This window comes from Bos taurus, chromosome 4, assembly GCF_002263795.3.
Source record: "Bos taurus isolate L1 Dominette 01449 registration number 42190680 breed Hereford chromosome 4, ARS-UCD2.0, whole genome shotgun sequence".
Taxonomy (NCBI): Eukaryota; Metazoa; Chordata; class Mammalia; order Artiodactyla; family Bovidae; genus Bos; species Bos taurus.
This window is the reverse complement of record NC_037331.1, coordinates 65,724,872-65,739,068: the sequence shown is the minus strand read 5'-3', so window position 1 is coordinate 65,739,068 and position 14,197 is coordinate 65,724,872. Positions and strand designations below refer to the sequence as shown.

The 14,197-nt window shown below is 38.6% G+C and overlaps 1 protein-coding gene across 3 annotated transcripts in view; it reads left to right on the top strand.

Moving 5' to 3' along the window:
- GARS1 (glycyl-tRNA synthetase 1) overlaps positions 1–14,197 on the top strand; it is a 53,542-nt gene that overhangs the window by 19,268 nt on the left and 20,077 nt on the right. For all 3 annotated transcript variants that reach the window (NM_001097566.1, XM_059885431.1, XM_059885433.1), the window contains exons 4-8: positions 532–673; positions 2,117–2,205; positions 2,635–2,711; positions 8,244–8,389; positions 10,790–10,939. In NM_001097566.1, the coding sequence (NP_001091035.1) occupies positions 532–673; positions 2,117–2,205; positions 2,635–2,711; positions 8,244–8,389; positions 10,790–10,939 (604 nt within the window). The remainder of the gene's footprint in view (positions 1–531; positions 674–2,116; positions 2,206–2,634; positions 2,712–8,243; positions 8,390–10,789; positions 10,940–14,197) is intronic.

The following is a 14,197-nucleotide window of genomic DNA, read 5'->3' as shown; positions in this document are numbered from 1 at the left end:
CTGATATTTTTTCATAAGTAACGGAGATTATTGCAACAGTATTAAACTTTCAATACTTTGCCACTGAAACTTGATTTGATTTTTAGTCTGAGCAGATCTCTAAATGTTTTATTTCTTGAGGTTTAAATAGTAGCCCAAATACCAAGAATAAATTGGAGAACGGGGTATTGGGCATCATTGTTATTCCACTGAAGCAGCCAGTTATTTTCTCATTTCTATGGCAGAAAACTATAATCTGCTTTTTCATTTTGTTTCTTGCATAATAAAGAGGAACTTCTTTTTGTTTTTAGGTTTTTCTAATCCTTCTTGAAATTTCAACCTTCACATGCAGAAATAGTAAATGGAATAAGAGCTTTTCAGTTTAAACATCTGTCAGCTAGTTGGAAATAAGACTCTTTAGAATTAGGAGATTTGAAGTGTTGGCTTGAATACATTTTTTGGGAATATGTGAGCCTTTCAGGTTTCTGATGTCTTCTTACTTTGATTTGTTCAGAGTGATAAGGTAGAGTACATTTTCCTCTCATTTTGCAGGTGTTAGTGGTCTTTATGATTTTGGCCCAGTTGGATGTGCTTTAAAAAACAATATTATTCAGACCTGGAGGCAGCATTTTATCCAAGAGGAACAGATCCTGGAGATTGATTGTACCATGCTTACCCCTGAGCCAGTTTTAAAGTAAGATTTCTACTTTGAAGGCTGAAATTCTTTAATTTATATACTTAAGTAACTTTTTGATTAAAAAAATTGCCCATGTTCATTGTGAAAATCTGAAAAATAAAAACAAAATATATACTCATTGCCAACAGATAGCCAATTTAAAATGTGGTATTTATCCTTTTTTTTAAGTTTAGGAGTAGCATAGTGTGGTGTTTAGTAGTAGCACAGAGCTTTCTCTCACCTAATATAGGTGAACATTATGTCAATAAGCTTCAAGAGTATTTTTAATGACAGAATAGTATTCTCTGTTACAGATGTGGCATAATTTACTTAGCTGGTGCATAAGTATAGGCGTTTAAGTTTTAGTTTCTGAGTTTTGATGGCACTGAACATCCTAATAGATGAATTTTTTGTATATCCTGGTGATTTCTTTAGTATAAATTCATAGAAGTGCTGGGCAAAGCTATGTACATATTTTAAATTAAATACTGCTATTTGTATTGATGTTTCAATGCAGAAATTTAGATTCTTCCTACCAACATTGTTGAAAGCAGGTCAGGATTTCATTTCAGGATATGAAACTGAAAGAGGAATTGTTACTATTTTTCATCATTTCATTTAATATTGCCTGTTAAAGAGCTAATTTTTGCTATTTATAAACTTTAAAGTGAAAGTATTAGTCTCTCAGTCATGTCTGACTCTTTGCAACCCTATGGACTGTATAGCCTACCAGGCTCCTCTATCCATGGAATTCTCCAGGTAAGGATACTGGAGTGAGTAGCCATTCCCTTCTTCATGGGATCTTCCCAGCCCAGTGATTGAACTCAGGTCTCTAGCATTGCAGGCAGATTCTTTACCATCTGAGTCACCAGAGGAGCCTTTTGTATACTTTAGGCTCTCTCTCAATAATGCAGGCAATTAAAATAAGTTGAATTCTTAATGATAGATCTCAAAGATCAAGACAACCTATTCTTAGCTACTTGCTCCACTAATAGGAGCCACATAGTGATAATACCAGTGTCCCTACAGGTTTCAGTGGCAGAAAACTCTTTCTTTAAGGTTCAGTGTCTATTCGAATTCTCACAAATTCTTGGCTAGTCAAATTCCCCATGGCTTTGGCTTTTGCTTGGATCACTAATAATAATGGGATAGGCATGGAGTAACTGATACTGAAAAGTAGCACAGACCTTGACAATTTGTGAAAAAGTATAATCTAGTTAATATTTTTTTTCGTAAGGGAAGGGAAAACTTGGGTAGCAGGTAGGAATAGATTTAAGGAAGAATTTTCTTTGGCACACATTTTTATCTACCATGGGATATTCCATAATAGATAAGGGAGCTTTAATCTGTCAGACACAGATGTAAGCTATGGATAAATATATAGATGGCAGATTGTCTTAAAAGGTAAAATTTATGAGTTAAGCTGTATGAAAATGACTAATTGACTTGGTATTAACTTAGGACTTCTGGCCATGTAGACAAATTTGCTGACTTCATGGTGAAAGATTTAAAAAATGGAGAGTGTTTCCGTGCTGACCATCTATTGAAAGGTATGGCTTTTCATCTCAGGTAAACATCTTTTCAAGTAGGATTGATCAAAGCAAAGGGTTTGGATTAAACATTTCTCTTAAGTTTTTACATTTTTTTTCTTGGGACATAATATACAAAGAATAAAGTGCACAGATCTTAGTATATAGAACAAGTCCCTTATTGGAAAAAAAGGAAATATATATATATATGTACACACACACACACACACACACACACACACACATACATACAGATAATTAGAAATTCTAAGTCACCGAAAGAATCAAGAGAGTATCATGACTGTCTCTGTAAAATCAGCCATAGGATTCATATAAATTAAGAACATTATCCTTGGGTTCATTTTTTCACCTGCCCAATGTTGAACTCAAAAGTACATTGTCCTTTTTTCTCATTGATTAAAATTGACATGTACAACACTATTCTTGCAGCTCATTTACAGAAATTGATGTCTGATAAGAAGTGTTCTGCTGAGAAGAAATCAGAGATGGAAAGTGTCTTGGCCCAGGTAAGTACTTGAGAGACGTTATCATGATAACCCAGGTAGGTGCTGTCTTTCTTTTCAGCATTTGATGACTTGAATTCCATGTTGTGCTGACCTGGTCACAATAGTAAAGAAGGAGAGCTTACCTTCTGTCCTTCATATCATCTGTTTTTGTGTTTTTATTTTCTCTGTTAGCGTTTTATAGTTAACCCTTTATTTCTGCCAAACTAGCAAGTCAGTGTAAATAGAAATGAAATTAGTTTTCTCTCCTCAGGAACCAGTTTTCTGGATTTAATAGCAAAAATCAGGACAATGTCTAGGATGGATAGTGTTCAGTGTGCAGATTTGGGGCAGACATCTGTGTGAGGCTGTCTCATCAGCCACTTTATCTACTTCTGATTGGACTGTCCATGACTATGTGCTGTTCTTAGAACCTGATGGAGCAGGCCCCTGCTTTTCCTGTAGACCTTTAGTTTTGTATTTAAGTTGACAAGTTTTAGGGAAGGCGTTGAGATCATCTATTCTGACTTTTAGCCAAATGCAGAAATACCTTCTATATCAGAAGTAGTTCTTATCCTTTTTGGGGGGCCACAAACTGCATTAAAAATTGATGAATATTGCACACCTTTGCCCCAGGAGGATCACATGCCTGTATGTGAATGTTGCTGATTTCTAACCTCATTTATCCTTTTAAGCAAAGTATTTCTCCAGCACCATGTTTGATCATGAAATCCACCACAGCTCATCTCTTAAATTTTATTTACTTCCTTGGATGAGGAAAAAAAAACAACCAATGCTTTTTTTTTTTTTTTCATCCAAGAAATAAGATTTTCTTTACCTTGTGTATGAATAAGTAAGGCTGAGTGTAGAACCAGCACCCCAAAAAGATGTCCTTTTCATTATAGGGGACTGAAATGCAAAAATAGGAAGTCAAGAGATACCTGGAGTAATACGCAAATTTGGCCTTGGAGTACAAAATGAAGCAGAGCAAAGGCTAACAGAGTTTTGCCAAGAGAACGCATTGCTCATAGCAAACACCCTCTTCCAATGTAAGAGAAGACTACACATGTACATCACCAGATGGCCAATACTGAAATCAGATTGATATATTCTTTGCAGCCAAAGATGGAGGAGCTCTTTACAGTCAGCAAAAACAAGATTGGGAGCTGACTGTGGCTCAGATCATGAACTCCTTATTGCCAAATTCAAACTTAAATTGAAGAAAGTAGGGAAAACCACTAGACCATTCAGGTATGACCTAAATCAAATCCATTATGATTATACAGTGGAAGTGACAAATAGATTCAAGGGATTAGATCTGATAGACAGAGTGCCTGATGAACTATGGACGGAGATTCGTGACAGTACAGGAGACAGGGATCAAGACCGTACCCAAGAAAATGAAATGCAAAAAGGCAAAATGGTTGTCTGAGGAGGCCTGACAAATAGCTGAGAAAAGAAGAGAAGCAAAAGGCAAAGGAGAAAAGGAAAGATATACCCATTTGAATGCAGAATTCCAAAGAATAGCAAGGAAAGATAAGAAAACCTTCCTCAGTGATCAGTGCAAAGAAATAGAGGAAAATAATAGAATGGGAAAGACTACAGATCTCTTCTAGAGAAGAAAATGGCAACCCACTCCAGTATTCTTGCCTAGAGAATCCCATGAACAGAGGAGCCTGGTGGGCTGCTGTCCATAGGGTTGCACAGAGTCAGACAAGACTGAAGTGACTTAGCAGCAGCAGCAGCAGAGATCTCTTCAAGAAAATCAGAGATACCAAGGGAACATATCATGCAAAGATGGGCACAATAAAGGACAGAAATGGTATGGACCTAACAGAAGCAGAAGATATTAAGAAGAGGTGGCAAGAATACACAGAAGAACTGTACAAAAAAGATCTTCATGACCCAGATAACCACAGTGGCGTGACCACTCAACTAGAGCCAGACAACCTGGAATGCGAAGTCAAGTGGGCCTTAGGAAGCATCACTACGAACAAAGCTAGTGGAGGTGTTGGAATTCCAGTTGAACTATTTCATATCCTAAAAGATGATGCTCTGAAAGTGCTGCCCTCAGTATGCCAGCAAGTTTGGAAAACTCAGCAGTGGCCACAGGACTGGAAAAGGTCAGTTTTCATTCCAATCCCAAAGAAAGGCAATGCCAAAGAATGTTCAAACTGCTCAAAATTCTTCAAGCCAGGCCTCAACAGTATGTGAACCATGAACTTCCAGATACTCAAGCTGGTTTTAGAAAAGGCAGAGGAACCAGAGATCAAACTGCCAACATCCGCTGGATCATCAAAAAAGCAAGAGAGTTCCAGAAAAACATCTACTTCTGCTTTATTGACTATGCCAAAGCCTTTGACTGTGTGGACCACAACAAACTCTGGAAAATTATAAGGGGTGGGAATACCAGACCACCTGACCTGCCTCCTGAGAAACCTGTATGCAGATCAAGAAGCACAGTTAGAACTGGACATGGAACAACAGACTGGTTGCAAATCAGAAAAGGAGTACATGAATGAAGGCTGTATATTGTCACCCTGCTTATTTAACTTATATGCAGAGTACATCATGCCAAATGCTGGGGTGGATGAAGCACAAACTGGAATCAGGATTGCCGAGAGAAATAATCAGTAACCTCAGACATGCAGATGACACCACCTTTATGGCAGAAAGTGAAGAAGAACTAAAGAGCCTCTTGATGAAAGTGAAAGAGGAGAGTGAAAAAGTTGGCTTAAAGCTTAACATTCAGAAAACTATGATCATGGCATCTGGTGAAATCACTTCATGGCAAATAGATGGGGAAACAATGAAAACAGTGACAGACTTTGTTTTCTTGGGCTCCAAAATCACTGAAGATGGTGACTGCAACCTTGAAATTAAAAGATGCTTGTTCCTTGGAAGAAAAGCTATGAGCAACCTAGGCAGCATATTAAAAGGCAGAAACATTACGTTGCCAAAAAAGGTCCATCTAGTCAAAACTATGGTTTTTCCAGTAGTCATGTATGGATTTGAGAGCTGGACTGTAAAGAAAGCTGAGCGCCAAAGAATTGATGCTTTTGAACTGTGATGTTGGAGTAGACTCTTCAGAGTCCCTTGGACTGCAAGGAAATCCAACCAGTCAATCGTAGTCGTGAATATTCATTGGAATATTGGAATGTTGGAATCCAGTCATGAATATTCATTGGAAGGACTGATGGTGAAGTTGAAACTCCAATACTTTGGCCACCTGATGCGAAGAACTGACTCACTAGAAAAGACCCTGATGCTGGGAAGGACTGAAGGCGGGAAGAGAAGGGGATGACAGAAGATGAGATGGCTGGATGGAATCAGTTTGAGTAAGGTCCTTCAGTTTGATGGACATAAGTTTGAGTAAGGTCCGGGAGTTGGTGATTTACAGGGAAGCCTGGCATGCTGTAGTCCATGGGGTCACAAAGAGTCAGACATGACTGAGCGACTAAACTGAGGACTCCCTAACACTGCTTTCCTGATGGAAAATACTGGACACTTCTCCACTGTTGCCTTGAGTTTTTTAAACCTACTGATTTTCCTCTGCAGTATCTGGCTTTCCCAACATTAGGTGAGAAATTTTCTCCTTCATCATTTAAATTGAAAAACTTCTTAATCTGGCTATTGATTCATCTGCCAATTTATTTAGGGCCATGTGAAGTATTTTTATTCCTTTTTTGAAACTCATTTCTTCCACGTTGTTGCTTATGGCTTAGAAAATGAATTCTTGTACTTTGATACTGTTACGGCCACACCCTCATTTCTCATTTCCTTCCTTTTCCAAAGACATGACCCTTACTAGAAAGAAGACATGAAAAGCACCTCAGATTACACCTAAATTATTCTCTTTTGCATTCAGGATTTTAGATTTATTAGGGATTTTGTGTGTATGTGTCTTTGATCTTAACAGCTTCGTTCATTTCCAAATAAATTGTCTGAAACAGGAAGTAGTTGTTTTGTTAAGTCAGAATTTATAGTTTGAGCACTGACTTTCTGTTTCATCAGGTACATGTTCCAGAAAAACAGTTTGGATTTTGATTTTGATTGCCATATCATATATGTGTGTGATATCTCATACACACACACACAGTCGACCCTTGAACAGCATGGTTTGAACTTTGCGAGTCCATGTACACTGTGATGTGTTCCAGTAGTAAATTCTACAGTACTACACAGTTTTTAGGTGGTTGAATCTGCAGATACAGAATAACTGTGGATAGACAGGGCTGGCTGTAAGTTACATGTGTTGTTCAAGGGTCAGTTCTGTATTCTTATCAATTTAATCTTCAGTGAAGTGTTAGAAACCCATGGAAGTGGCCTGATACTGAAATGGCCCCAAAGGATTTCCTGGGCAGAGGCCCATCTGTTGCTTCAGCATATAATAGCATTTTCTGCATCTGTTAATGCTTGTGATTCCTTCTCAGCTTTATGAAGCATGATATTAATAGTTTATCTAAAAGGTATTGATTCACTCTTTGTGGCTAAGAAACGAGGTAAAGTCTGTTCTCCCCATTTTACAGATAAGCAAACAGGCTCAGAGAGGTTAGGGAGGAACTTGATCCTGAATCACACAACCTATCCATGGTGGAGTTGGGCAATTTACCCAGTATTTTCTGATCCTGAGTGGCCATAAATCATTAGTTGATTTATCTAATTATTTTTATTAGATGTTTTTTAAGTTTTAAATATTCTTTACTATTAGATGATTTGTCATAGTCATTCGAGGTTTTTGAATTGGAGATCGTATATCATTTTAGAGGGTTTGGCATTGATCATCAATGTATAGGATGTGCAGTGCACTGGGAAATGCAGAAGTGAATAAGACACAGCTTCTGCCTTCAAGCTTCTCCCATAATGTCTAACGGAGAAGGCAGTGACACCCCACTCCAGTACTCTTGCCTGGAAAATCCCATGGATGGAGGAGCCTGGAAGGCTGCAGTCCGTGGGGTCGCTGAGGGTCGGACACGACTGAGCGACTTCACTTTCACTTTTCACTTTCATGCATTGGAGAAGGAAATGGCAACCCACTCCAGTGTTCTTGCCTGGAGAATCCCAGGGACAGGGGAGCCTGGTGGGCTGCCGTCTATGGGGTTGCACAGAGTCAGACACGACTGAAGTGACTTAGCAGCTTAGCAGCATAATGTCTAATGGGAGAGGAGTTACATGGATATTTAATTAATAGACAGGGAAGTGCACCTGACTCTTAAGTATACAGAGTAGTAAAATTCATTGTATAAAGTTATTTGCATGATTCTTGCCAACCAATAACTATTATAATTGAAAAGAGATATTTTGCCTTATCTTTCATTGTGAAATGGTACACGTTTTTAGGTCAGTCCTACAAAGACACTCTATTTCTCTGTTGGTGAATGTAAGCTATGTAAGTTGGGTATGGTTTAATATAGATATCTTGAAGATTAGGTTAATCTGATATTTTTATTTTGGGTGAATTTTAATGGTGGGTGGGGTTTTAATATAATATTTTATTGTTATGCCTTATTTTTTCTCAGTCTCTTACACTAATCATTTTCTTGATGTATTCTTTAGCTTGATAACTATGGACAGCAAGAACTTGCAGATCTTTTTGTAAACTATAATGTAAAATCTCCCACTACTGGAAATGATCTTTCCCCTCCAGTGCCTTTTAACTTAATGTTTAAGACCTTCATTGGACCTGGAGGAAACATGCCTGGGTATGTATCATTTATTGTTTATGTAATATTATTATAACTACTTGTAATAAAAGGTAAATATTAATATCAACCATGAAGGAAAATGTTTGAAAAATGAGTAGGAAGTACAGACAAATATATTAAGGAGAAATAATGATATATTTAAAAATTTTATTTCCTCTAATTCTTCCTAAGTATAATTTTTTTTTTTTTTTTTGTAGTATATATTGTCATTTGGGGGAGGGCATAAATACAGAAGTCTGTAATCATCACTTCTTATAGTTATTACTGCATAGGGCAGGAGAGAGTGTTGAAGATTGATTTTGAAGGCTATTGAACTTGTTGAGGGAGACTTTAGAAACCATTCAGTGTAGGTCACACTGCCCGGTGGGACTTTCTGCAGTGGTGGAGATAGTCTATAAGCTGTTCCTGTCCAATATGGTAGCCACTAACCACTACCATGTGGCCGAGGAGCATTTGAAATGGGGCTAGTGCTTCTGGGGAACTGAACTTCTAAACTTATTTATTTATTTTTTGGCCATGCCACATGGCATGTGGGATCTTAGTTCCCCAACCAGCAATGGATCCTGTGGCCCCTGTGGTGGAACAGAGTCTTAATCACTAGACGTGTGGCTAGTGGCCTACCCTATTGGACAGGCTACGTTTAGCATGTTGATTCATTAAAAGGTGGTTTTTGCAGATAAGAGTAGAAAACCTGCAACAGTTTGCAGTATGATCCAGAATTTATATGTCCAGAGTCTTTGTTCATTGTTAGCAAACTTAGTCAGAGTATTCCATTTCGTAGCCTCAGATATTTTTCTCATGGTCTCATTTTAGGGTAAGACAGGATAGGTTTTGCTAGATAAAGCTAGGTCATGTTTCCTGGAGTAGAGAGTAAAGAATAACAAAAATGAACTGTGACAGTGTATTATTGGAGTAAGACAGTGGGCTGATTCAGGATATTTTGTGGAAAGAGGCAAAGGATGAGCCTTTCATTTTGTTAATATAGAGTCATAAAATGGGCCATGACCTCTGACCTGCTTTCCCACTGCTGTGAATTTATCTAAGGAAAGAATTCAAAAGGAAAGGAAGGTATACTTATCAAGAGTGTATTAATTAATGATAGAAGGTAGTGGAACAAAACAGCAAAAATGTTGTTCAGTAAAGTTCTTGGTGAAAAAATAAAAAACAGCTAGTTTTAATATGTCCTTAACTATTCTTGCTTTAAAAGAGGATTTTAAAAGATAATTCAAGATAACCTGTGCTCTGAAAGAGGTTTGTAACATCTAATTCTTGGCTCTGTGTCTTTAAGCAATAACATAGTGGGATTTTATTATGAATGTGAAAATAAATGTGACTACTTTGCCCCCCCCAAAAAAAAGAGTATATAAATTGAAAGTAAAAATGACCTTTTCATCCAGTAATTTGAGGACTGCTTAATAAATTATAGTAGTTTATTTTAGTAGAATACAACTGTTAAGAAAATTTTACTGTTTTTTATAAAATGGAAAAGCATAAAAGAAAGAATTCATAATTTAGTACATTCTACTTAATAAATATGCAGAGTAACTGTAACTATGCTTATATTTGGATAAAAACCAAAAAATAAGAAGAATTGGTATATTAGAATGAGAAGAAGGTAAAATTTTATTTTTTGTTTTAAAATTTTTTTCTATAAAACGTTTCTTTTGAAGTAGGTTCTTGAGACTGCTCTCTTATGTGATATTTTGCACAGAATATTTTCTGTGAAATTGAAAAGAAAGCAATGGCTATAATGATATATTTGAGTGACTGTGTCTTTTTAAAATGTGGAGAAAATCAGAAGCAGCCTTGGGCTGAAAGTACAAACTACTACAAAGATTTGATCATTCTGGATTTCCCTGTTTCTTTGTGTCTCTGGGTACAAAGAAGAAAATGATATGAAAAGCCTTGAAAATTGCCTGCCGTGGTGTAATGGTTTTGTTGAGTGAGTTCTGATGTTAATTGTCAGCCTGTACTGGCTTTTTTTTATTAATAGTTCCATGGTTATGCTTCGATGTGGGTTAACAGCAGAGGGATGCTTAACTTCATTTTTAAAAGGATCTAAAATTGTCATCTGCCTCCAAAGTAAGTGAGAATCAGGAGAATATCCGAAGAATATCCGAAGTTTTAGAGACATCATGAGAGAAGTCATCTTTGATTCACTGGAATGATGAAATAAAATGACATTTCTAACAGTGGTGTTTCCATACCAATCACCTGATACCTTCTCTGTTACCTGTGTGAGAATAGAAAATATCTATTTCTAAAACATTTTTAGGGCCCATACAGCTTTGTGTGAATAGTATATTTAGGACTTTTAGGAATTGTATCTAGAATTTCAGATTTATTGGGAAACATGATTTCTTCCTTTGTAACAGACTGATTTGTTTAAATTTATAGATATTTGAGACCAGAAACTGCACAGGGGATTTTCCTGAATTTCAAACGGCTTTTGGAATTCAACCAAGGAAAGTTGCCTTTTGCTGCTGCCCAGATTGGAAATTCTTTCAGAAATGAGATCTCCCCTCGATCTGGACTGATCAGAGTCAGGTACCACCCATGGTGTTCTGCTGGTGAAATTAGTGAGTGACTTTTGCATTGAAGTGGAAACAAAGGCTTGCTGATTTGAAACAGCTTTCTTCTTTCTTACATCATTGTTTAATTTATTTTTGGTTGCACTGGGTCTTCGTTGCTGCTCACGGGCTTTCTCGAGTTGAGGCAAGCAGGGGCTGCTCTTTGTTGCGGTACACAGACTTCTCACTGGGGCGGCTTCTCCTGTGGCAGAGCACCGGCTCTAGGGTGCATGCTCAGGAGTTGTAGCGCCCAGGCTTAGTTGTTCCCCGCCACTTGGAATCTTCCTGGACCAGGGATCAAACCCGTGTCCCCTGCATTGGCAGGCAGATTTTTATCCACTGTACCACCAGGGAAGTCCTTTCTTACATGATTATATCTTTCTTTTTATCCTCCAAAAAAGTTTGTTTTATGTTTGTTACCTTCAGTTGTAGTCTCTGGGATGATGGGCAGCTTTGAGCGACTGTGTGGTTTGAACGGAAAGGGTGAATAGCTGACGTTTCACAGCTGCTGCAAAATGATCTTTTCCCCTTGTTCATGTTCTGTTTTGAGGATGGTAAGATCTTGATTGTCGACGCAGGCATTTCCTGGAAGTGGTGGTGGAGATGAGAGTAGGGTGAGGAAGAAGGAGGTGAGGGTTATGGCAGGAGGGCCATCCCAGGCATCCAGGACAGACAGTGTTACTGGTGTTGGGCTGAGGGTGTTTCAGTAGCCAATTGGTATTCCTCCACATATTTGGGGCACCTTTATGACAGAAAGTCCAGCTAGCAAGCTTGCTTCTGTCTACTCTAGTTTAGACAGTCTCTTGTCTCTATTCCAATAACCTCCCTTTGTCAATGTATCCAAGAATGTGCAGGAAGACATCTTGGCACTGCTGAGTTATGTTTTTCTCATTATGAGTTAGCTATTTATGACTTAGGTTTTTTGCAATTTCTATACATTTTCTTCCTGATATTTTAAGGTAATAAATTTCATATAAAAATGGGCTATGTTGGTAAATTTCACTTTCTTAGACTCCACAGTATTTTCCACAGCCCCAGCAGCTGTTCTTTTCTTGTCATGCTGTGCTTAGTCTCTCAGTCGTGCTCGACTCTTTGTGACCCCATGGAGTGTAGCCCGCCAGGCTCCTCTGTCCATGGGGATACTCCAGGCAAGAATACTGGAGTGGGTTGCCATGCCCTCCTCTAAGGGATCTTCCTAACCCAGGAATCGAACTGGGATCTCCTGCATTGCAGGCGGATTCTTTACCAACTGAACTACAGTTCTTACTTGCTGTAATTACAAGCATCAAGCATAGCATATCCCGCCTGTAATTATCAGAGCGTGCAAAGCCCCTGCCTAATCTTGTGAGTCCTGGTGACACCCTCTGAGGAAACGCTCCTATGTTCTCACCAGACTTTATCTTCAGGCCTGTAGTCCCTTCAGCTGAATGGTCTAGAAAAGGGAGAGTTCATGAGGAAGGAGCTTGTACAACTTAAGTAGAATGGGGAGGACCCGCTGAGCCTTGCTGCAAAATGAAAAGTAGTCCTAAATTTTAACTGGTATTGTAACATTGAAAAACTCGTCAGACTTGAATTTGTCTTATTTCTCAGTTTCTGGGTTTCTTCATGTCTTTTTTCCTTTTGCTTTTGGAAAAGGAAGTGTCTGCAAGCATGCTTTCAGAATACTGAGTAAGCTGTCTGAGACTGAGCTTGTCTAAAGCCAGTGTTTTGGAGAGGATTTACATCAAAGAGAGTAACCGTTGGATGATTATAAAGGACCATGAAGTAAGGCAAAACTTGGAGCCTATGGAATAAAAAGTGATAAACAGGGAAAGCAGTTTAGACAAACGGTCCCAGGAGTTAATGGAGGAAAGTCCAATGGGGCTTCCTGCCATTTTATTCCCTGGTTTTCTGGATTTTGGTTGATTTTGTCATGTGCCTCTGCAGGATCCTGGGTGGAAATCCATTCATCCTTCACAAGTCAGTATCTCCATGGTTTTTATTCCATGGTAAGACTAGGACCCAGAGAAGGCAATGGCACCCCACTCCAGTACTCTTGCCTGGAAAATCCCATGGATGGAGGAGCCGGTAGGCTGCAGTCCATGGGGTCGCTAAGAGTCAGACAGGATTGAGCGACTTCCCTTTCACTTTTCACTTTCATGCATTGGAGAAGGAAATGGCAACCCACTCCAGTGTTCTTGCCTGGAGAATTCCAGGGACGGGGGAGCCTGGTGGACTGCCATCTGTGGGGTTGCACAGAGTCTGACATGACTGAAGCGACTTGGCGGCAGCAGCAGCAGCAGGGCTACAGCTTGTTTAATGTTACAGCTTCTTCTTGACCTAGAATTGGCAGGTGGCTAAGTCTTTGTATAGCTGTGATCCCTTTGGTTTAGGTGGGGAGTATCATTTGTTCATATGAAATTTTTTTTAATTAAATTTCATTTTGATTATCTGGCTCTGTCTTCTAGTCTGATGACTATTTTGTCTCCACAGTTCCAGGTAGAGTCTCTGAACTCAAAGACAAGAGACAGCTGATACAGTCAGTGTTGGTGTTGATTTCCATCTCCTGTCTGTGAGCTTGGATTAATCGACAGAACAGATGGAAAGACTTTGGCAGCTGATTATTTGGGGATTCTGGGCAGGGTCCTTATATTGATCTGCCCTTCATTTTAAGTGTTCTCTTGCTGCTGTCCTGGTTGGAAGCTTTGTGAGGACAGACATCAAGCTTCTCTGTCTGTCTCTCATTTCTGTGCTCGCAGAAGATGTTTGATAGCTTTTGAAAGGCAATTAAGGTATAGGTGCTGCTGGACTGAATAAGAGATGACATTAAAAAGTAAAAGTAAAAAAGAAATCAAAGCTCTTTCGCAATGCATTTCATGTATTTTTAGGACCCATTTAAGCAATTTTTCATTACTTCTAAAACATCTGAGATAATCATGGAAGTGCCCTAGTAAATTGTGTGTGTGTGTTTTAAAGAAGAGAGGTTTGATTTTGACTCATAAAATTAACTTAAAACATTCCCCCCCAATAGCTACTAAATTGCCATTCAGGGAAATCTTTTTGGGAAACCATTACTATGTGCATATTTATCTCATCATTATGCAGTTTGCTTGATGTTAGCTTGTTCAATTCATGCCGTGTCCTCTGCCTTGAATAACACATCATTTAGGAAGCTGTTACTCTAAAGACACCAGCTGTATGGTGCCATTATCAGTCATTTACTTGTTCAGAGCAATAAAAAGGAAGAAATCAGACT